The sequence below is a fragment of the Mauremys reevesii genome, linkage group 4 (genome assembly GCF_016161935.1).
Source record: "Mauremys reevesii isolate NIE-2019 linkage group 4, ASM1616193v1, whole genome shotgun sequence".
Classification (NCBI taxonomy): domain Eukaryota; kingdom Metazoa; phylum Chordata; order Testudines; family Geoemydidae; genus Mauremys; species Mauremys reevesii.
Genome location: NC_052626.1, coordinates 150,817,612 through 150,840,739, shown reverse-complemented (window position 1 = coordinate 150,840,739; position 23,128 = coordinate 150,817,612). Strand labels below are relative to the sequence as shown.

Here is a 23,128-nt window from a genome sequence, read left to right as displayed (position 1 = left end):
CCGGCTGGGCCAATCCGGTGGGGCTGCTGGCGGCGGCTTCCCACCCTCTGGGTCCAGCCCCCCAGGAACTCCAGGCCATGTCTCCCGCTCACACTGTTTATTGCAGGTCCAATACAGTGCAGGCCGCCCCTCCCCCCCGGCGAGGACCCAGGCGTCCGGGCGCTCAGTAGTTGGCCTGTCGCTCCTGCTGGCGGTAGCCGCCCCGGCGCATGTAGCCGCCCTCGCTCTTGCGGTAGCCGTCCTTCTGGTCTGGGGGAGAGGGGGTTACAGCAGCCAGCCAGGGGGAGCTGGCACTCAGCCCGGGGGGGTGTGGGGCAGGCCCTCACCCCGGGAGTACCCGCGCTGGGGGAGTGTGGGGCAGGCCGTGGGGCAGGCCCTCACCCCGGGAGTACCCGCGCTGGGGGAGTGTGGGGCAGGCCGTGGGGCAGGCCCTCACCCCGGGAGTACCCGAGCTGGGGCAGGCTGTGGGGCAGGCCGTGGGTCAGACACTCACCCCGGGAGTACCCGCGCTGGGGGAGTGTGGAGCAGGCCGTGGGGCAGACACTCACCCCGGGAGTACCCGAGCTGGGGCAGGCCGTGGGGCAGGCCGTGGGGCAGGCCCTCACCCCGGGAGTACCCGCGCTGGGGGAGTGTGGGGCAGGCCCTCACCCCGGGAGTACCCGCGCTGGGGGAGTGTGGGGCAGGCCGTGGGGCGGGCCGTGGGGCAGACACTCACCCCGGGAGTACCCGCGCTGGGGGAGTGTGGGGCAGGCCGTGGGGCAGACACTCACCCCGGAAGTAGCCGCCGTAGCTGCCCTGCTTGTGGTCGAAGACGCGCTCGTTGTTCTCCACCAGGTTCCCCAGTTTCTCGGCCAGCTGCAGGGCCATGTTCTGCAGGGCGGTCGGCTCCGTGCGGTGCATCACCACCGTCTGCGTGGGCTGGTCCAGCGAGGCCTGCGGGGCCGGGGGTCAGCGTGGGGCCGGGGCCCCCCCAGCTACCCCCCAGCCCCCCCTGTGCCCTGCCTCCCCCAGCCCCCAGTGCCCTCGTCCCCCCAGCCCCCAGTGCCCTGCGACCCCCAGCCCCCAAGTGCCCTCGTCCCCCAGCCCCCAAGTGCCCTGCGTCCCCCCCCAGCCCGGCTCCGTGCGGTGCATCACCACCGTCTGCGTGGGCTGGTCCAGCGAGGCCTGCGGGGCCGGGGGTCAGCGTGGGGCCTGGGGCCCCCCCAGCTACCCTCCCAGCCCCCCCAAGTGCCCTACGTGTCCCCCCCAGCCCCCCAAGTGCCCTGCGTCCCCCCCGTCTACGTGGGCCGGTCCAGCGGGGCCGGGGGTCAGCGTGGGGCCTGGGGCCCCCCCAGCTACCCCCCAGCCCCCCCAAGTGCCCTGCGTCCCCCCCAGCCCCCCAAGTGCCCTGCGTCCCCCCCGTCTGCGTGGGCCGGTCCTGCGGGGCCGGGGGTCAGCGTGGGGCCGGGCCCCCCTCACCATGAGCTCCTCGTTGATGATCATCTTGCTGATGATGCTGTGCACCGTGGGCAGGTCCAGCTGGAACATGTCCGACAGGATCTCCATGCTGGGGGGCAGAGAGGAGGGGCTTAGCGACAGGCCCCGCCCCCCGCGCCCAGGCCCCGCCCCCGGCCCCGCCCTACCTGATGGAGTCATAGACGCTGCTGTAGGTGAAGAGGTAGGTGCGCAGCGACTCCTCCTGGATTTTCCTGCAGGGGGCAGCAAAGAGGGCGTGGTCACCGCAGGCTCCGCCCCCTGCTGAGCTCAGGGCACCGCCCACAGTGGGAAATCCCACGGCTGAGTACGGGACCCTTCCCCCTCCCGCATGGCCCCTACCAGCCCCCCCACCCCCACCCGTAGCCCCCAACCCCGCTCCCACCCCTGTGCCACCCCAGAGCCCCCACCCCACCCCTGCTCCCCAGCCCCGCTCTCCTGCATGGGACCAACCAGCCCCACCCCACCCCTGTGCCACCCCAGAGCCCCCACCCCAGAGCCCCCAGCCCCGCTCTCCTGCATGGCCCCAACCAGCCCCACCCCACCCGTAGCCCCCAACCCGCTCCACCCCTGTGCCACCCAGAGCCCCCACCCCCACCCCTGCTCCCCAGCCCCGCTCTCCTGCATGGGACCAACCAGCCCCACCCCACCCCTGTGCCACCCCAGAGCCCCCACCCCAGAGCCCCAGCCCCACTCTCCCTGCATGGCCCCAACCAGCCCCCACCCCACCCGTAGCCCCCAACCCCACCCCTGCTCCCCAGCCCCGCTCTCCTGCATGGGACCAACCAGCCCCTGCTCCCACCCCACCTGTAGCCCCAAACCCCACCCCTGCTCCCCAGCCCCCGCTCCCACCCCGTGCCACCCCAGAGCCCCCACCCCACCCCTGCTCCCCAGCCCCGCTCTCCCTGCATGGCCCCAACCAGCCCCTACCCCACCCGTAGCCCCCAACCCCCACTCCCACCCCTGTGCCACCCCAGAGCCCCTCACCCCACTCCCCAGCCCCGCTCTCCTGCATGGCCCCAACCAGCCCCACCCCACCCGTAGCCCCAACCCCACCCCTGCTCCCCAGCCCCGCTCCCACCCCTGTGCCACCCCAGAGCCCCCACCCCACCCCTGCTCCCCAGCCCCGCTCTCCCTGCATGGCCCCAACCAGCCCCTCCACCCCACCCGTAGCCCCCAAACCCCACCCCTGCTCCCCAGCCCCGGCCCCACACCGGCCCCGCCCCACTGTCCCGGCCCAGGCCCCAGCCCCACGCACCAGACCCGCCCCGAGCCCCACGCACCGGCCCAGCCCCGCTCTCCCTGCCCCCATGCACCGGACCAGCCCCCGCCCGGCTCTCCCGGCCCCACGCACCGGCCCAGCCCCACTCTCCCGGCCCCACGCACGGACCCGCCCCAGCCCCACGCACCGGCCCAGCCCCGCTCTCCCGCCCCATGCACCGGCCCAGCCCCCAGCCCAGCCCCCGCCCGGCTCTCCCGGCCCCACGCACCGGCCCAGCCCCCGCCCGGCTCAGCCCCTACTCTCCTGGCCCCACGCACCGGACCAGCCCCCAGCCCCACGCACGGACCAGGCCCCGCACGGACCAGCCCCAGCCCCACGCACCGGCCCAGCCCCACTCTCCCGGCCCCATGCACGCCCAGGCCCCGCACCGCCCAGCCCCCAGCCCCACGCACGGCGCAGGCCCCCAGCCCACGCACCGGCCCAGCCCCGGGCCCCACGCACCGGCCCAGGCCCCGGCCCCACGCACGGCCCAGGCCCCGGCCCCACGCGCACGGCCCAGGCCCCGGCCCCACGCACCGGCCCAGGCCCCACGCACCGGCCCAGCCCCCCGGCCCCACGCACCGGACCAGCATGGTTCGCACTTTGTCGGCCTCAGGGAACAGGTCCCAGACCTTCCCGTTCATCTTCTCGTTGATGATGAAGCGATGGCAGGTTCGCCAGTCGCCCATTTTCATGGCCTTGGACGCCGCCACCACGTGCTCCCGCATCGACTCGGGGGGGCCTGGGGGGGGAGAGCAGGCGCTGTGGGGCCGTTCCCCAGGCTCCCATCCGGCCCGGGGGGGGGGGGGGGATTGCTCACCTGCCGCTAGGATGCTAGAGGGGAGCAGGCTGTGACGGAGGGGGTCTGTGTTTCCCAGGGGTTGCAGGCAGGGGGGTGGGACTCAGTGTCCCGGGTGTCACTGGTTAACGAGGGGAGGGGAGAGGGAGTTTGCTGGGACACAGGACCGGAGAGGGGACTCGGGACCCCGGCCCGGCCTGGAGGATGGAGACCCCAGTGACCGGTGACCTGGGGACCCGGAGACCCAGCTCAGGAGTCGCAGCTGGTTCCGGCCAGTGGGGACAATGGGCTGCGGGGAGAGGACCCCGGTGACCTGACCAGCCGGCTCCAGCCAGAGGGGCCAGAGGGGGGCTGAGAGGAGAGGAGACCCAGGCCTGCCTGTTTACGACCCTGTGTCCCTGGAGAGAAGCCAATGGACAGAGGGGGCCTGGGGCCGGGGGTATCGGAGGCCCAGCTGGGAAGCAGGGGGGCTCTGGGCTGGAGAGGGGGAGCAGGCAGAGCCCCCCTGGCTGCAGGGGGACTGGGATGTGCTGGGCTGGGGGAGGCCTGGCCTGAGGCCCGGAGAGTTTCCTGTGCTGGGTTCAGCTCTCAATAAACCTCCTGTGTTACGCTGGGGGAGAGTCGCTCCGGGCTAGAGAATGGGGGGTGGGGGGGACATTGTCCCCTTCGGGGGTGAGGAGGCCTGGGGGGCCTAGAGCGAGGGGGCTCCCTGGGGGGCCCACAGCAGAGACAGACGTGCTGAGGCTCAGAGAGGTGCGGCTCCAGGAGGTGGAGGGGCCTGACCCCAGGAGAGAGGGGCCCCCCGAGAAGGGCTGTCGCACTGAAAGGGGCACCCCCCCCCGGACCGCACGGGGCCACGAGTGGGCACCATCTGTGAGTCCGTGACACACGCGTGGCTGGCTCTGGGGGCCCACCTGTTGGCCATAGGACCCCGCTGGGGTGACAGGGCCCCGCTGGCGCAGCGATTGGGGGCCCGGGGCAGAGCACAGGTGCCTGGCTGACCCGGGAGCACTCAGCCAGCAGGGGCCAGCGCTGCGCTCCTGGGGCCGGCTGGGGCAGTGGGTGGGTATCCGTGGGGGGTACAGGGCAGCATGCAGCTTCCCATGGGGCATGCGGGTGCCCACGGGGGGCATGGGGCAGCGCGGGGCACGGGCGGGATGCGGGGGCACGGGGCGGCAGAGCAGGGGCACGGGCGGGATGCGGGGGGCCCGGGGGCCCAGCACTCACCCAGCAGGGGCTGGCGCTCGCCCACCCGCAGCTGGTGGTGGCACTGCTTGCTGATCACGGTGCCGGGTGGGATATGGGGGGCGCAGGGCAGAGCCGGGGGCACGGGGCGGGCCGGGGGGCAGGCCGTGGGGGCACGGGGCCGGACGCGGGGGCCCGGCACTCACCCAGCAGGGGCTGGCGCTCGCCCACCCGCAGCTGGTGGTGGAACTGCTTGCTGATCACGGTGCGGGGTGGGATGCAGGGGACGGGCAGTGCGGGGGCACGGGCGGGTCGTGGGGCAGGCCGTGGGGGCACGGGGCCCGGCACTCACCCAGCAGGGGCTGGCGCTCGCCCACCCGCAGCTGGTGGTGGAACTGCTTGCTGATCACGGGGCCGGGTGGGATGCGGGGGGGATGGGGCAGAGCGGGGGCACGGGGCAGGCCGTGGGGCAGGCCGTGGGGGCACGGGGCAGGGCGGGGCCCAGCACTCACCCAGCAGGGGCTGGCGCTCGCCCACCCGCAGCTGGTGGTGGAACTGCTTGCTGATCATGCGGCGCCGGGCGTCGAACTCGTGGGCGGCCATGTAGGGGATCTCCAGCAGCATGGCGGCCACCAGGTAGACGCACTCCAGCAGCTCCAGGTTGATGTGCATGTGGAAGGGCACCTGGCGCCGCTTCTCCACCTTCTCCTGCTCCTGGTTGCGCTCCTGCAGGCTGCGCATCAGCAGCCCCTGGCCCAGCAGCTCCTTGGCGCGGCCGGACGACTGGATGTCCAGCAGCGCGTTGTGCGCGTCCTTGATCAGCCCCTGCCGGAAGGCGCAGATCCCCAGCTGCACCATGGTGCGATTGTACAGGATCTGCGGGGAGAGGGGGGTCAGCCCGCGCTGCCCCACGGCCCTGCCCTGCCCCCCGGCCTGCCCCCCACGGCCCCGCGCTGCCCCACGGCCCCGCCCTGCCCCCAGCCTGCCCCCATGGCCCGCCCTGCCCCCCATGCACCATGGTGCGGTTGTACAGGATCTGCGGGAGAGGGGTCAGCCCGGCTGCCCCACGGCCCTGCCCTGCCCCGGCCTGCCCCCACGGCCCGCGCTGCCCCACGGCCCCGCGCTGCCCCCCAGCCTGCCCCCCACGGCCCCGCCCTGCCCCCCCCATGCACCATGGTGCGATTGTACAGGATCTGCGGGGAGAGGGGGGTCAGCCAGGCTGCCCACGGCCCTGCCCTGCCCCACGGCCTGCCCCACGGCCCCGCGCTGCCCCAGCCTGCCCCCACGGCCCCCGCGCTGCCCCACGGCCCCGCCCTGCCCCACGGCCTGCCCCGTGGCCCCGCCCTGCCCCACGGCCTGCCCCCACGGCCCCGCCCTGCCCCGTGGCCCCGTGCTGCCCCCCCCTGCCCCACGGCCCCGCCCTGCCCCCATGCACCATGGTGCAGTTGTACAGGATCTGCGGGGAGAGGGGAGCGTCAGCCCGCGCTGCCCCATGGCCCCGCTGCCCCACGGCCCCGCCCTGCCCCCGGCCTGCCCCACGGCCCGCGCTGCCCCACGGCCTGCCCCCAGGGCCCCCCCCTGCCCCCCGGCCGGCCCCCCATGGCCCCGTGCTGCCCCCCCCCATGCACCATGGTGCGGTTGCACAGGATCTGCAGAGCGGGGGGAGGGACAGACCGCGCCCCCCCCGGCCCGCGCCCCACCTGCACCGGGGGGTCGGCGTGCTGGATGTTGTCCTGCAGGTGGGACATGAGCATGAGGTCGCGGGCCTGGAACCAGCGGCTGTGCAGCGCGTGGTGGTAGATGTGGCACAGGATGGCGCAGGTGCGGATCCGGTCCGTGCGGTCCTTGGCGTAGATGTACTTGCAGAGCCGGTCCATGAGCACGGCGCTGTCCTCCCCCTCGTTCTCCGCCTGGTCCTGCTCCGACTGCGGGGGGACGGGGTGAGACGGGGCCCCCAGAGCCCCCCCCGGCAGCCCCCTCGTTCTCCCACTGCGGGGGGACGGGGGCCCCCAGAGCCCCCCCCCGACCGCCCCCTCGTTCTGCCACTGCGGGGGGACGGGGGCCCCCAGAGCCCCGGCCGCCCCTCGTTCTGCCACTGCGGGAGACGGGCCCCAGCGACCCCAACCACCCCTCGTTCGCCCCCTGCGGGGGGACGGGGTGAGACGGGGCCCCCCCCAACCGCCCCCTCGCTCTCCGACTGCGGGGGGACGGGGCCCAGCGACCCCCAACCGCCCCTCGTTCTCCCACTGCGGGGGGACGGGGTGAGACGGGCCCCACAGCGACCCCAACCGCCCCCTCGTTCTCCGCCTGGTCCTGGTCCGTCTGGGGGGGGTGGGGGTGAGACGGGCCCCCCAGAGCCCCCCCCAGCCGCCCCCTCGTTCTGCCACTGCGGGGGGACGGGGCCCCCCAGCGACCCCCCCCAACCACCCCCTCGTTCTCCCACTGCGGGGGGACGGGGGCCCCAGAGCCCCCAACCCCTCGTTCTCCCACTGCGGGGCGGAGCCCCAGAGCCCCCAACCGCCCCTCGTTCTCCCACTGCGGGGACAGGGTGAGACGGGCCCCCAACCGCCCCTCGCTCTCCGACTGCGGGGCGGGGCCCCAGCGACCCCCAACCGCCTCGTTCTCCCACTGCGGGGGCGGGGTGAGCAGGGCCCCACAGCGACCCCCCCAACCGCCCCCTCGGTCTCCCCCTGGTCCTGCTCCGACTGCGGGGGGACGGGGTGAGCAGGCCCCAGAGCCCCAGCAACCCCTTGTTCTCCGACTGCGGGGACGGGGTGAGACGGGGCCCCAGCGACCCCAGCAACCCCCTCGTTCTGCCACTGCGGGGGGACGGGGTGAGACGGGGCCCCCCCCAACCGCCCCCTCGCTCTCCGACTGCGGGGACGGGCCCCAGCGACCCCCAACCGCCCCTCGTTCTCCCACTGCGGGGGCGGGGTGAGCAGGCCCCACAGCGACCCCCAACCGCCCCTCGTTCTCCACCTGGTCCTGCTCCGACTGCGGGGACGGGGTGAGACAGGCCCCAGAGCCCCAGCAACCCCTTGTTCTCCGACTGCGGGGACGGGGTGAGGCGGGGGCGGGGTGAGACGGGGGCCCCAGCGACCCCCCCAGCAACCCCCTCGTTCTCCCACTGCGGGGACGGGGCCCCAGAGCTCCCAACCGCCCCCGTTCTCCCATTGCGGGGACGGGTGAGACGGGCCCCAGAGCCCCCAACCGCCCCTCGTTCTGCCACTGCGGGGAGACGGGGCCCCAGCGACCCCCAACCGCCCCTTTTTCTCCCACTGCGGGGGGACGGGGCCCCCCAGAGCCCCCCCCAACCGCCCCCCTCGTTCTGCCACTGCGGGGAGACGGGGCCCCACAGCAACCCCCCCCAACCGCCCCCTCGTTCTCCCACTGCGGGGGGACGGGATGAGACGGGCTGGGCCGGAGCACCCCCAGAGCTCCCCCCAAACCGCCCCACCCCCAGAGCTCTCCAGAGCACCCCCATCCAACCACCAGGGGCCCCAGAGCCGACCGCTGCGCTCCGGCCCCGAGCGCCCCACTCCAACTGCAGGGCAACAGAGTGAGACTGGCCGGCCTGGAGCCCCCCAGCCCCCCAAGCATTTTCCTCCAACAGCGGGCCCCAGAGCCTCCCCCCACAACGTCCCCCAGCTGCGGGGGCCTGGCAGGGCCTCACAGGAGAAAAGATGAGATCAGTGTCAGGGACTCCCCAAAACCTCAATGCTAATGGGAGGTCGGGACCTTGGAGTCGCCGGCAGGGCCCTACGGGGGGGTTGGGGGGCTGCAGGGGGTTCGGTACCTTGGAGGCGCCGGCGGGGCCCTGCTGGGGGGGTTGGGGGGCTGCAGGGGGGGGGTCAGTACCTTGGAGGCGCCGGCGGGGCCCTGCTGGGGGCTGCGGGGTCAGTACCTTGGAGGCGCGGCAGGGCCCTGCTGGGGTTGGGGGCTGCAGGGGTCAGTACCTTGGAGGCGCGCGCGGCCCTGCTGGGGTTGGGGGCTGCGGGGGTCAGTACCTTGGAGCGCCGGCGGCCCTGCTGGGGTTGGGGGCTGCAGGGGTCAGTACCTTGGAGGCGCCGGCGCGGCCTGCTGGGGGATTGGGGGCTGCGGGGTCAGTACCTGGAGGCACGGCAGGGCCCTACGGGGTTGGGGGCTGCAGGGGGTCAGTACCTTGGAGGCGCCAGCGGGGCCCTGCTGGGGCGGTTGGGGGGCTGCGGGGGGTGGGTCAGTACCTTGGAGGCACCGGCAGGGCCCTGCTGGGGGGGGGGGGCAGGGCCCCGGGGGGGTCGGTACCTTGGAGTCGCCGGCAGGGCCCTGCTCCCGCTGATGCGCCTTGTAGTCGAACTTGTAGTAGGTGTGCAGCACCCGGCGCAGGTACCCGCGGCAGATCTCCTCCGTCGAGCCCTTCTCCTGCAGGTACCGCTGCACCCGCCCGATGATCCCGCACACCCGCCCCTCGTCCTTCAGGTGATCCACGTACTCTGGGGCAGGGGTCACAGCCCCCCCAGCCCCCCATATCCGCACACCCGCCTCGTCCTTCAGGTGACCCACGTGCTCTGGGGGCAGGGGTCACACCCAGCCCCCAGCCCCATATCCCGCACACCCGCCCCTCGTCCTTCAGGTGATCCACGTACTCTGGGGGGGCAGGGGGGTCACAGCCCGGCCCCCCAGCCCCCCCATATCCCGCACACCCGCCCCTCGTCCTTCAGGTGATCCACGTACTCTGGGGGGGCAGGGGGGTCACACCCCATTCCCAGCCCCCCCATATCCCGCACACCCGCCCCTCGTCCTTCAGGTGACCCACGTACTCTGGGGGGGCAGGGGGTCACACCCCATTCCCAGCCCCCATATCCCGCACACCCGCCCCTCGTCCTTCAGGTGACCCACGTACTCTGGGGGGGCAGGGGGTCACACCCCATTCCCAGCCCCCCCATATCCCTCACACCCGCCCCTCGTCCTTCAGGTGACCCACGTACTCTGGGGGGGCAGGGGGTCACACCCCATTCCCAGCCCCCCCATATCCCGCACCGCCCCTCGTCCTTCAGGTGATCCACGTACTCTGGGGGCAGGGGGTCACACCCCATTCCCAGCCCCCCCATATCCCGCACACCCGCCTCGTCCTTCAGGTGATCCACGTGCTCTGGGGGCAGGGGTCACACCCCGCCCCAGCCCCATATCCCGCACACCCGCCCCTCGTCCTTCAGGGGACCCACGTACTCTCAGGGGCTCACACCCTGGCCCCCAGCCCCCCCCCCCGGTCCCCGACAGCCAGCCCCGGCTCCCATACCCCCCCACCTGCCCCTTGTCCTTCGGGGGCGCCACGCACCCTGGGGGGCAGGAGTTTCCACAGGTGTTGCCCCCCAAGGGTTATTTCCTTCGGAGCGGAGCCCCCCCGCGCCCCACTCACCCTGGGAGTGCGGGTCCGTGTTCTGCATGATCTTGGTGAACTCCTCATCCATGCGCTCCACCAGCGTCAGGATGCAGCCGCGCACCCGCAGGGGCTGGGGGGAGGGGGGGAGTCACCCCTGGATCCAGGCCCCCGCCCCAAGCCCCCGCCGCAGCCCAGTGCTCAGCCCCCCAGTTCGTACTCACTCCCACTCCCCTTCCCTGGTGCCACCCAGTGGCGGGTAGTTCCGCTGGCTCCCTCTCACCAGCATTAGCCACCCCAATGCTACAGGGCGAGCAGCCCCCGGGCGCCGCCCCAGCCCAGCCCCCCCCCCTCCCCCCCCGCGGGCGCCAGTACCTGCTCGCCATTGGCCAGGTTCTCCTGCAGCCCCCCCCCCCGCAGCCCCTGCCAGCCCAGCCCTGCCCCCCCCAGCCCTGCCGGTGCCCCTCACTCCCGACCTGCAGCCCCAGCCCCGTGGGGGCGCGTACCTGCTCGCCATTGGCCAGGTTCTCCCGCAGCCCCCCCCCCGCAGGCGCCGCCCCAGCCCCAGCCCCACCCCGCAGCCCCTGCCAGCCCAGCCCTGCCGGTGCCCCTCACTCCCGACCCGCAGCCCCAGCCCCGTGGCGGGGGGGCGCCGGTACCTGCTCGGCGTTGGCCAGGTTCTCCGACTCCTCCAGGATGTTCTCCCCGATGAAGATGTTGGGGTTGGCGAAGAGCATGTCCAGCAGCTCGTCGATGCTGTCCAGGCACTTCCGCCACAGCTCCGGCTGCGGCACAGCACGGGGGGCCGCCCCCAAGGGTGGGTGCCTGGGCTGGGGCCCCCGCCCCGCCCCCGCCCCCAGCCCCGCCCCCAGCCCCACCCCCGCCCCTCAGCTTCATGTAGGTGGCCAGACCGGAGCCCCGCCCCCACCCCAGGCCCCACCCCACCCCTTCATGTAGGTGGCCAGGCCCCGCCCCCAGCCCAGGCCCCGTCCCTGCCCCTCACCGTCATGTAGGTGGCCAGGCTGGAGCCCCGCCCCCGGCCCCACCCCTTCATGTAGGGGGCCAGGCTGGAGCCCCGCCCCCACCCCCGGCCCCGCCCCCACCCCAGGCCCCGCCCCCTCACCTTCATGTAGGTGGCCAGGTTGGGGTTGTAGTCGTAGAGGGAGGCGACGATGTTGAACTTGATCTTGAGGTCCATGGCGATCCCCAGGTTGTTCTCGGCCGCGATGGTCACCAGCAGCTGCAGCAGCTCGATCTGGGCAGCCCTGCGCGGCGGGGAGACCCGTCAGCCCCCCCCCGGGGCCTGCTGGGAACCAACCCCCCCCCCGTCAGCCCCGGGGCCTGCTGGGAACCAACCCCCCGTCAGCCCCCGCCCGGGCCTGCTGGGAACCAGCCCCACCCCGTCAGCCCCGGGGCCTGCTGGGAACCAACCCCGTCAGCCCCCGCCCGGGCCTGCTGGGAACCAGCCCCCACCCCGTCAGCCCCGGGGCCTGCTGGGAACCAGCCCCCCACCCCGTCAGCCCCGGGGCCTGCTGGGAACCAACCCCCGTCAGCCCGCCCGGGCCTGCTGGGAACCAACCCCCGGGGCCCGCTGGGAACCAGCCCCCTCCGGGCCTGCTGGGAACCAACCCCGGTCAGCCGCCCCAGGGCATGCTGGGAACCAACCCCGTTAGCCCCCTCCCGGGGCCTGCTGGGAACCAAACCCCTCCCAGGGCCTGCTGGGAACCAGCCCCGGCCCGTCGGGCGCCCGGGGGGCTGCTGGGAACCAGCCCCCCCCCCCCGGCCCGTCGGGCGCCCCGGGGGCGGCTGGGGACCAGCCCCCGGCCGTCGGGCGCCCGAGGCTGCTGGGAACCAGCCCCCGCCTCGGCGCCCGGGCTGCTGGGAACCAGCCCCGGCCCGTCGGCGCCCGGGGCTGCTGGGAACCAGCCCCCCCCCCCGGCCCGTCGGGCGCCCCGGGGCATGCTGGGAACCAGCCCCCCCCACACCCCCGGCCCATCGGGCGCCCCGGGGGCTGCTGGGAGACGCGCCGCTCACCGGTCGGTGCCCTTCTTGCCGCGGGCCTGCAGGATCTCGTTCAGCTTCTTCACCACCACCGCGTGGTTGATCTCGGTGCCCTTGGCAAACATCTTGGGCTTCTCCTGTGGGGGCTGTGAGCGGGTCAGGCATGGGCTTCGGCCTCCCGCCCCCACCGGGATCCCCCGCCCGCCCGCCCCCCCGGGGATCCCCCCCCCGGCCGCCCGGCCCGCCCCCCCACCGGGGATCCCCCCCCCGCCCGGCCCAGCCCCCCCCGCCCGGCCGCCCGGCCCGGCCCCCGCCCACCGGGATACCCCGCCCGGCCCAGCCCCCGCCCAGCCGCCCGCCCCACCGGGATCCCCTGCCCAGCCGTCCAGCCCAGGCCCTCTGCCCCACGGGGGATCCCCCCCTGCCCGGCCGCCCGGGGTCTCACCTTGACCAGGGGCGCCCCCCCCTTGACCTTCTCCCACTCGCCGCCCTCGTCCTCCTCGTCCTCGTACTTCTTGGCCTTGCGGTCGTGTTTCTTCTTGGCCTTCTCATCCCGCTTCTTCTCCGTCGACTTCTTGTCCTCGTCCCTGGGGGAAGGGAGCGAGGGATGGGACCCCCACCCGCCAGCCGCCCTCAGGGGACTGGACATGGGACCCAGGCGTCCGGGACAGCTCCTCTACACCCCAGCCCCCGGGAAGGGGACCCAGGCGTCCAGGACAGCTCCTCTACACCCCAGCCCCCGGGAAGGGGACCCAGGCGTCCGGGACAGCTCCTCTACACCCCAGCCCCCGGGAAGGGGACCCAGGCGTCCGGGACAGCTCCTCTACACCCCAGCCCCCGGGAAGGGGACCCAGGCGTCCGGGACAACTCCTCTACACCCCAGCCCCCGGGAAGGGGACCCAGGCATCCGGGACAGCTCCTCTACACCCCAGCCCCCAGGAAGGGGACCCAGGAGTCCGGGACAGCTCCCACAGGGAGCCCCACAGCCACCAAGGAAGTGGGGAGTAAGAGTTCAGGCTGAGATTCACTAGGTCCCGCCCCCAGCGCTTGGCCCCACCCCTCACTTTTTGAGGAATTTGGAGGCCAGCGAGGTGTATTTGCCGTCGTCCTCGTCGGACTCGGAGTCGGTGTCGGAGTCGGATGAGCCCCAGTCCTCGTCGTCGGAGTCAGAGTCCTCCTCCTCCTCCTCCTCCTGGGGGAGACAGAGCACGCTGCCGCTGGGCATGCTGGGAAACGCGCCCACCCTCCCCCCGGCCTGGCGCCCGCCGCTGAGCATGCTGGGAAAGGCGCCCACCCTCCCCCCGGCCTGGCGCCTGCCGCTGAGCATGCTGGGAAAGGCGCCCACCCTCCCCCCGGCCTGGCGCCTGCCGCTGGGCATGCTGGGAAACGCGCCCACCCTCCCCCCGGCCTGGCGCCTGCTGCTGGGCATGCTGGGAAAGGCGCCCGCCGCTGAGCATGCTGGGAAAGGCGCCCACCCTCCCCCCGCCTGGCACTTGCTGTGGAGCATGCTGGGAAATGCCCCCCCAGCCTGGCGCCTGCCGCTGAGCATGCTGGGAAACACGCCCACCCTCCCCCCGGCCTGGCGCCTGCCGCTGGGCATGCTGGGAAAGGCGCCCACCCTCCCCCCGCCTGGCACCCGCTGTGGAGCATGCTAGGAAATACTCCCCCAGCCTGGTGCCTGCCGCTGAGCATGCTGGGAAACACCCCCCCCCAGCCTGGCACCTGCTGCTGAGCATGCTGGGAAACACGCCCACCCTCCCCCCGGCCTGGCGCCTGCCGCTGAGCATGCTGGGAAACACCCCCCCCAGCCTGGCGCCTGCTGCTGAGCATGCTGGGAAACACGCCCACCCTCCCCCCGGCCTGGCGCCTGCCACTGAGCATGCTAGGAAATGCTCCCCCAGCCTGGTGCCTGCCGCTGGGCATGCTGGGAAACGCTCCCCAGCCTGGCGCCTGCCGCTGGGCATGCTGGGAAACGCTCCCCAGCCTGGTGCCTGCCGCTGGGCATGCTGGGAAACGCTCCCCAGCCTGGCGCCTGCCGCTGGGCATGCTGGGAAACGCTCCCCAGCCTGGTGCCTGCCGCTGGGCATGCTGGGAAACGCTCCCCAGCCTGGCGCCTGCCGCTGGGCATGCTGGGAAACGCGCCCACCCTCCCCCCGGCCTGGCGCCCGCCGCTGGGCATGCTGGGAAACGCGCCCACCCTCCCCCCGGCCTGGCGCCTGCTGCTGACCATGCTGGGAAACGCTCCCCAGCCTGGCACGCAGCTGAGACACAGAGTGCAGAGCGCACGGGCGAGCGATGGGAGCTCTCCAGTGGCCGCAGACACACACAACTCCTGGGGGAATTCTGCGCTACTGCGCGGGTCCATAATTAATAAACTGCGCATATTTTTCATTTTTTTGTGCAGAAAAAAGCTTCTGTCAAAATGTTGCTGCCGTTCCACCTTTTCCCCATCAGAGGGCGCTGTGGTGCTAGAACGCAGCAGCAGCTCCCGGCCAGCAAGGGAAGAGAAAGAGGCTGCCTTCTGTGCAGAGGGCCGGGTCAGGAGACGGGGCTATGGGGAGACAGACAGCGTGGGGTGCTGGGGGATCAGACAGGGGCTCATAAGAGCTAGTGAGGGAGGACAGACTGGGGCAGGGGCTGAATGGGAGTGGAGGCGCTGGGACACATGGGAATGGGAGAGGGGGTACAGGGACACATGGGGACAGGTGGGGGCTGGGGGAGGGGGCACAGGGACACACGGGGCTGGGGGAGGGGGCACAGGGACACACATGTGACAGGGGAAGGGGGTGCAGAACCACATGGGGATGGGGGAGTGGGTGTCTGAGTGGGGCTGGAGGGACCCATGGGGGTGTCAGGGACAGGGCAGATGTGCCTGACTGAATGGGGGGCTGGAATCAGCCAGGGTCTGCACAGGGGAAGCTCCCTAACAATCCCTCCCCGTCCCCCCCAAACCTGTTCCAGACTTTTCCCACCCACACCCAACAACCCTCCAAGTTCTCAGCCAGGCTCCTTCCCTCTCCCTCAGCTCCTCCGTTCCCCCCGACTCCCCCCAGCCTTTGCCCTGCTTCCGAGGGGGGCGGGAAATACGGTTCCCTATGGCAGTTTACATGAATTATTACGGGGTTAAGATGCCTAGTAAGGTTCCCTGAATCCTTCCCGCTGTGCGGTTCCCGACGTACTTGCTGACAGGTATCGTGAAATAAATTACCAAAGTAACTAAAACAGACAAAATTTGTTTGTCAAAATAACACAATATAAATAGGAGAATTTGAAAATATCGTGCGCAGAATTTTTACTTTTTAGGCGCCGAATTCCCCCCGGAATAACACACGTGGCCTGAATGAACCTTAACCCAGCGCCCCCCCCCAGGGCATGCTGGGAACTGCCGCACAAGGGCAATGCCACCCCCACGCACGCCAGGGAGCGCCTCACCTCCAGCTTCTTGAGGAACTTGCTGCGTGACTCGCCCGAGGGCTCCTTCTTCTTCAGGAAGGCGGCTGCGCTCATGCCCTCGCCATCGTCCTCGTCCTCCGAGGAAGAGGAGCCTGGGGGGAGGAAAGGGGGGGGTCAGCGCTGGAGCACAGCCAACCCCCACCCCCACCCCCACGGCGCCAGCCTCACCTTCCGAGTCGTCGCTCTTCCTCTCCTCGTCCTCGTCGGCCGACTGCTCGGGGTTCTGGGGGGAGAAGTGGGGTGAGACCCTGCGGGGCAGCCCCGCCCCCCTGCCCCCCCGGCCCCGCCCCCCTGCCCCCCCCCGGCAGCACCTGTCTGTAGCTGGCGATCTGGCTCTCGTAGTCCCGGTTGTACTTGCGGATCTTCTGCCGCAGGGTGCTCAGCGCCTTGGCGTTGTTCTTGTTCATCTTCTTCTTGCCCTCCTTGTCCTCCCACAGCTGGGGGGAGACGGAGCTCAGGGGGGGGGCGGGGGCTGGCCCTCCCCCCTCCAGTCCTGCCGCTGAGCATGCTGGGAAACCGCCGGGGCGCACGGCCCGAGCCCCCCCGCGCCCCGCCCTGCCCCCCAACCGGCCTGCCGCGGAGCAAGCTGGGAAACCGCCGGGGCGCTCGGCCAGGGCCCCCCGGCTCCCAGCCCTCCCCCCTCCAGTCCTGCCGCTGAGCATGCTGGGAAACCGCCCGGGGCGCTCGGCCAGGGCCCCCCGGCTCCCAGCCCTCCCCCCTCCAGTCCTGCCGCTGAGCATGCTGGGAAACCGCCCGGGGCGCTCGGCCAGGGCCCCCCGGCTCCCAGCCCTGCCCCCCTCCAGTCCTGCCGCTGAGCATGCTGGGAAACCGCCGGGGCGCTCGGCCAGGCCCCCAGCCCCAGCCCTCGAGTCCTGCCGCTGAGCATGCTGGGAAACTGCCCGGGCGCCGGCCAGGGCCCCCGGCCCCAACCCTGCCCCGAGTCCTGCCGCTGAGCATGCTGGGAAACCACCCGGGGCGCTCGGCCAGGGCCCCCCGGCTCCCAACCCTGCCCCCTCCAGGCCTGCCCCGGCCCAGGCTGGGAAACCGCCCAGGGCGCTCGGCCAGGGCCCCCCGGCTCCCAACCCTGCCCCCTTCCAGTCCTGCCACTGAGCATGCTGGGAAACCGCCCGGGGCGCTCGGCCAGGGCCCCCCGGCTCCCCGCCCTCCCCCCTCGAGTCCTGCCGCTGAGCATGCTGGGAAACCGCCCGGGGCGCTCGGCCAGGGCCCCCCGGCTCCCAGCCCTGCCCCCCCCTCCAGTCCTGCCGCTGAGCATGCTGGGAAACCGCCCGGGGCGCTCGGCCAGGGCCCCTCACCCCTCCTAAGTGCCACCGGACCCCTCCACCCCCCCTCTGGGAGCTCAGCCCCTGTGTCGCCAGGCTGGGACCCCCCAGGGTGCAGGCGGGTGCCCCACCTCGTAGAGGTCCCCAGCACACACACCTCGTTGAGGTAACACACAACCCCCGCTGAGGTAACCCCCCCACCTCGTTGAGGTAACACACAACCCCCGCTGAGGTAACCCCCCCACCTCGTTGAGGTAACACACAACCCCCGCTGAGGTAACCCCCCCACCTCGTTGAGGTACTGCTCCAGCTCGGCCAGGATGCGCACGTAGAAGCGGGGGACCCCTTCCTTGTCCACGATGCTCTTGGCCTTCCCGTAGGCCTTGGCCAGCAGCTCGAACTCCTCCAGGCACTTGGTCACGTCCCGGATCTTCATGGCGTTGCGGATCGTCTTGATCAGGTTGGTGAGCTCCTCGAACCTGCGCAGCAGCGGGTCAGGTGGGGGGCAGCCGGCCCCCCCTCCACCCCCACGGTCAGCGCGGGGTCCGGCCGGGCCCCCCCTCCACCCCACCGTCACCGCGGGGTCCGGCCGGGCCCTCCACCCCACGGTCAGCGCGGGTCCGGCCGGGCCCCCTCCACCCCACGGTCAGCGCGGGGTCGGCGGGCCCCCTCCACCCCCACGGTCAGCGCGGGTCCGCCGGGCCCCCTCCACCCCACGGTCAGCGCGGGGTCCGGCGGCCCCCTCCACCCCCACGGTCAGCGCGGGTCCGGCCCCCCCTCCACCCCCACGGTCAGCGCGGGGTCCGGCCGCCCCTCCCCCCCATCGGTCAGCGCGGGGTCCGGCCGGGCCCCCCCTCCACCCCACGGTCAGCGCGGGGTCCGGCCAGGCCCCCACCAGCCCCACGCCCACCCCACCGTCAGCGCAGGGTGCGGCCGGGTCGGGCCCCCCTCCGGCCTCATTCCCGGGTCAGCGCGGGGTCCGCCCCCCCGAGCCCCCTGCCAGGTCAGTGTGGGGTCCAGCCAGGCTCTCCCCACCCCCACCCAGCCAGCAGGGGTCAGCACAGGGTCTGGTCCCCTCCCAGCCCCCACAGCTGCCCCACCAACAAGGGTCAGTGCAGGATGGGACCCACGTTCTCCATTGCAAATCCCCTCATCTACCTACCCGACCTGGCCCCCAATGGGGCAGCAGCAACCCCAGCCCCCCCCAGCGCCCAGGAGCCCCCCCACTCACCGCTTGTCCTTGGCGCTGCGCACCACCCGCTTGGTGTCCTCCTCATCCTCGCTCAGCACGATGGGCCTGGGGGGACGGGGGTTACACGGGGGGCTGCGGCCTGGCTCCATCCACGGGATCCCTTCCCGACGGACACCCCACTACCCCTCGCCCCAGAGACACCCCGGGAGCCCCAGAGACACCCCCCGGCCCCGCCCCCACGGGATCCCTTCCCCCACGGACACCCCACTACCCCCCGGCCCAGAGACACCCCGGGAGCCCCAGAGACACCCCGGGAGCCCCAGAGACACCCCCCGGCCCCGCCCCCACGGGATCCTTCCCCACGGACACCCCACTACCCCCCGGCCCAGAGACACCCCCGGAGCCCCAGAGACACCCCCGGCGCCCCCGAGACCCCCCGGCCCCCCCCCCACGGGATCCCTTCCCGACGGACACCCCACTACCCCTCGCCCCAGAGACACCCCCGCCCCGCCCCCACGGGATCCCTTCCCGACGGACACCCCACTACCCCTCGCCCCAGAGACACCCGGGAGCCCCAGAGACACCCTGCCCGCCTGGGAGCCAGCGCCCGCCCCGCCCCACGGGATCCCTTCCCGACGGACACCCCACTACCCTCGCCCCAGAGACACCCGGGAGCCCCAGAGACACCCCCGGCCCCGCCCCACGGGATCCTTCCCACGGACACCCCACTACCCCCCGGCCCAGAGACACCCCGGGAGCCCCAGAGACACCCCGGGAGCCCCAGAGACACCCCCCGGCCCCGTCCCCACGGGATCCCTTCCCCACGGACACCCCACTACCCCGGCCCAGAGACACCCGGGAGCCCCAGAGACACCCGGGAGCCCCAGAGACACCCCGGCCCCGTCCCCACGGGATCCCTTCCCACGGACACCCCACTACCCTCGCCCCAGAGACACCCGGCCCCGCCCCACGGGATCCCTTCCCGACGGACACCCCACTACCCCCGGCCCAGAGACACCCGGGAGCCCCAGAGACACCCGGCCCGCCCCGGGAGCCAGCGCCCCGCCCCGCCCCACGGGATCCCTTCCCGACGGACACCCCACTACCCGCCCCAGAGACACCCGGGAGCCCCAGAGACACCCCGGCCCCGCCCCACGGGATCCCTTCCCCACGGACACCCCACTACCCCGGCCCAGAGACACCCGGGAGCCCCAGAGACACCCGGGAGCCCCAGAGACACCCCCGGCCCCGCCCCACGGGATCCCTTCCCCACGGACACCCCCCTCCCCCCCCGCCCAGAGACACCCCGGGAGCCCCAGAGACACCCCGGGAGCCCCAGAGACACCCCCCGGCCCCGTCCCCACGGGATCCTTCCCACGGACACCCCACTACCCTCGCCCCAGAGACACGGCCCCGCCCCACGGGATCCCTTCCGACGGACACCCCACTACCCCCGGCCCAGAGACACCCGGGAGCCCCAGAGACACCCGGCCCGCCCCGGGGAGCCAGCGCCCCCGCCCCGCCCCACGGGATCCCTTCCCCATGGACACCCCACTACCCGGCCCAGAGACACCCCGGGAGCCCCAGAGACACCCCGGGAGCCCCAGAGACACCCCGGCCCCGTCCCCACGGGATCCCTTCCCCACGGACACCCCACTACCCCTCGCCCCAGAGACACCCGGCCCCGCCCCACGGGATCCCTTCCCGACGGACACCCCACTACCCCGGCCCAGAGACACCCGGGAGCCCCAGAGACACCCGGCCCCGCCCCGGGAGCCCGAGCGCCCCGCCCGCCCCACGGGATCCCTTCCCGACGGACACCCCACTACCCCTCGCCCCAGAGACACCCGGGAGCCCCAGAGACACCCCGGCCCCGCCCCACGGGATCCCTTCCCCACGGACACCCCACTACCCCCGGCCCAGAGACACCCGGGAGCCCCAGAGACACCCCGGGAGCCCCAGAGACACCCCGGCCCCGCCCCACGGGATCCTTCCCCACGGACACCCCACTACCCCCGGCCCAGAGACACCCGGGAGCCCCAGAGACACCCCGGAGCCCCAGAGACACCCCGGCCCCGTCCCCACGGGATCCCTTCCCCACGGACACCCCACTACCTCGCCCCAGAGACACCCGGCCCGCCCCACGGGATCCCTTCCGACGGACACCCCACTACCCCCGGCCCAGAGACACCCGGGAGCCCCAGAGACACCCGGGAGCCCCAGAGACACCCCGGCCCCGCCCCACGGGATCCCTTCCCGACGGACACCCCACTACCCCTCGCCCCAGAGACACCCGGGAGCCCCAGAGACACCCCGGCCCCGCCCCACGGGATCCCTTCCCACGGACACCCCACTACCCCGGCCCAGAGACACCCGGGAGCCCCAGAGACACCCGGGAGCCCCAGAGACACCCCGGCCCGTCCCCACGGGATCCCTTCCCCACGGACACCCCACTACCCTCGCCCCAGAGACACCCCGGCCCCGCCCCACGGGATCCCTTCCCGACGGACACCCCACTACCCCCGGCCCAGAGACACCCGGAGCCCCAGAGACACCCGGGAGCCCCAGAGACACCCCGGCCCCGCCCCACGGGATCCCTTCCCCGACGGACACCCCACTACCCCTCGCCCCAGAGACACCCGGGAGCCCCAGAGACACCCCGGCCCCGCCCCACGGGATCCCTTCCCCACGGACACCCCACTACCCCGGCCCAGAGACACCCGGGAGCCCCAGAGACACCCCGGGAGCCCCAGAGACACCCCCCGGCCCCGCCCCCACGGGATCCCTTCCCCCACGGACACCCCACTACCCCCCGGCCCAGAGACACCCGGGAGCCCCAGAGACACCCGGGAGCCCCAGAGACACCCCGGCCCCGTCCCCACGGGATCCCTTCCCCACGGACACCCCACTACCCCTCGCCCCAGAGACACCCGGCCCGCCCCACGGGATCCCTTCCCCCACGGACACCCCACTACCCCCCGGCCCAGAGACACCCCGGGAGCCCCAGAGACACCCAGGAGCCCCAGAGACACCCCCGGCCCCGCCCCACGGGATCCTTCCCGACGGACACCCCACTACCCCTCGCCCCAGAGACACCCGGGAGCCCCAGAGACACCCCCGGCCCCGCCCCACGGGATCCCTTCCCCACGGACACCCCACTACCCCGGCCCAGCGACACCCCGGGAGCCCCAGAGACACCCCGGGAGCCCCAGAGACACCCCGGCCCCGTCCCCACGGGATCCCTTCCCCCGGACACCCCACTACCCCTCGCCCCAGAGACACCCCGGCCCCGCCCCCACGGGATCCCTTCCCGACGGACACCCCACTACCCCGGCCCAGAGACACCCAGGGAGCCCCAGAGACACCCCGGCCCCGCCCTGGGAGCCTGAGCGCCCCTGCCCCGCCCCCACGGGATCCCTTCCCCGACGGACACCCCACTACCCCTCGCCCCAGAGACACCCCGGGAGCCCCAGAGACACCCCCCGGCCCCGACCCCACGGGATCCCTTCCCCACGGACACCCCACTACCCCGGCCCAGAGACACCCAGGAGCCCCAGAGACACCCAGGGAGCCCCAGAGACACCCCGGCCCAGCCCCACCGGGAGCCTGAGCGCCCCGCTCACTTGCTGTAGTTGCCCCGACGGGTTTGGCCACCAGCTCGTCCCCGGAGAGCGACGACTCCGTCTGGGTGTCCGCGCCCGTGGTGACGAACCGGGACAGGGCGCCGGGCGCTCTGGGGGGGGGGGGGCGTCACGGGGGGGGGCACTGCCCGCGGCGCTCCGGCCCCCTCCCCACGGCCCCTCCCCCGAGCCCCTCATTCCTCCCCGCTCCCCCGGCCCTCCCCACGGCCCCCTCCTCGAGCCCCCATTCCTCCCCGCTCCCCGGCCCCCTCCCCATTCCTCCCTCCCCGCGCCCCCGGCCCTCCTCCTCGAGCCCCTCTCGCCCCCGCTCCCCATCCCCATTCCTCCCCACTCCCCTGGCCCCCTCCCCGCGCCCCACGGCCCCCATTCCTCCCCGCGGCCCCGCAGACCCCCCCCAGCTCCTCGCGCCCCCCCGCCCCGCTCACCGCGCACGTTGCTGCTACTCGCGTCGGGCCTGCGCTGGCGAAGACAGGAAACGGGAACTGCGCATGCGCGCCAGTAACCGGTTCTGCGATGCGCGCAGGGGATGACGGGAAATGGATCCCCGGGGCGGTGGGGAGCGGGGCGTGCTGGGAAGTGGAGTCCCGGGGCCGAGGGGAGCGGGGCATGCTGGGAAGTGGAGTCCCAGGGCCGAGGGGAGCGGGGCATGCTGGGAAGTGGAGTCCCAGGGCCGAGGGGAGCGGGGCATGCTGGGAAGTGGAGTCCTGGGGAGGGGAGCGGGGCATGCTGGGAAGTGGAGTCCCAGGGCCGAGGGGAGCGGGGCATGCTGGGAAGTGGAGTCCCAGGGCCGAGGGGAGCGGGGCATGCTGGGAAGTGGAGTCCCAGGGCCGAGGGGAGCGGGGCATGCTGGGAAGTGGAGTCCCGGGGCTGACGGGAACAAGGCATGCTGGGAAGTGGAGTCCCAGGGCCGAGGGGAGTCCTGGGGGTGTCCCAGAGCCACAGGCTCGGTGCTGGCCCCCCCCCAGCGCAGTGTCTGTCCATAAGCCGGACCCCCAGGGCTCTCGCTTTCCCCCAGGGCCTCCCCACCTCCAGCCCTGGGCTTCAGGCTCCTGCTCGGCCTGGGCCCTGCCCAGTGCCAGGCTGGCAGCCCCCCTGCGGGGACAGACTCCCCCAGCCAGAGCCCCCCTTAGCGCCGCTGCTCCCCCCCTTGGGTCTCGCCCCCTTCGCTGTGGCCCAGGCAGCCGGCAACACCCCCACTGGCCTCCACTGCCCCCAGCAGCCTTCCCCGGGGGTCTGAGCTGTGCCACAAGGCATGGCTTGGGGGAAACTGAGGCACACATGGGCCTCAGAACCCTATTACCAAAAATTCCCACGTTGGCACACGGTGCATGATGGGAAATGCAGTCCCAGGGAGCAGGGCAGGATGGGAAGGCCGTGGGGGGAGCGGGAGGGGGCAGGATGGGAAGTGAGGGGCTGGGCTGTGGTTTTCCCTGGGGGGGTTAATCCCCTCCTCCCCATGCCGATATCTGGCATCACACCCCTCC

The 23,128-nt window shown here is 73.4% G+C and overlaps 1 protein-coding gene across 1 annotated transcript; it reads right to left on the bottom strand.

Annotated features, from left to right (window-relative positions):
* Nucleotides 1–80: 80 nt before the first annotated feature.
* Nucleotides 81–22,267, bottom strand: LOC120404559 (eukaryotic translation initiation factor 3 subunit C-like). The gene is made up of 21 exons (XM_039537318.1): nt 22,070–22,267; nt 21,627–21,736; nt 18,043–18,108; nt 17,101–17,290; nt 15,843–15,968; nt 15,700–15,754; nt 15,511–15,623; nt 13,143–13,270; nt 12,524–12,665; nt 12,112–12,215; nt 11,201–11,342; nt 10,737–10,862; nt 10,117–10,210; nt 9,003–9,190; nt 6,419–6,643; nt 5,231–5,594; nt 3,317–3,476; nt 1,623–1,688; nt 1,459–1,546; nt 771–933; nt 81–249 (listed from the first exon to the last, which is right to left on the bottom strand). Exons 1-21 carry the CDS (start codon nt 22,250–22,252, stop codon nt 164–166), a joined length of 2,919 nt encoding a protein of 972 aa, XP_039393252.1. The 5' UTR covers nt 22,253–22,267; the 3' UTR covers nt 81–163.
* Between the last annotated feature and the right edge of the window lie 861 nt (nt 22,268–23,128).

What these genes read in the sequence shown, in the direction of transcription:
- LOC120404559 (XM_039537318.1), bottom strand. Translation starts at nt 22,252, where the DNA reads ATGCCCCGCTCCCCTCGGCCCCGGGACTCCACTTCCCAGCACGCCCCG. An exon ending in GAGTAGCAGCAACGTGCGCG is followed by an intron (nt 21,737 to 22,069) that starts GTGAGCGGGGCG and finishes CCCCCCCCCCAG; the next exon opens with AGCGCCCGGCGCCCTGTCCC. An exon ending in TCATCAACGAGGAGCTCATG is followed by an intron (nt 934 to 1,458) that starts GTGAGGGGGGCC and finishes CCGGCCCCGCAG; the next exon opens with GCCTCGCTGGACCAGCCCAC.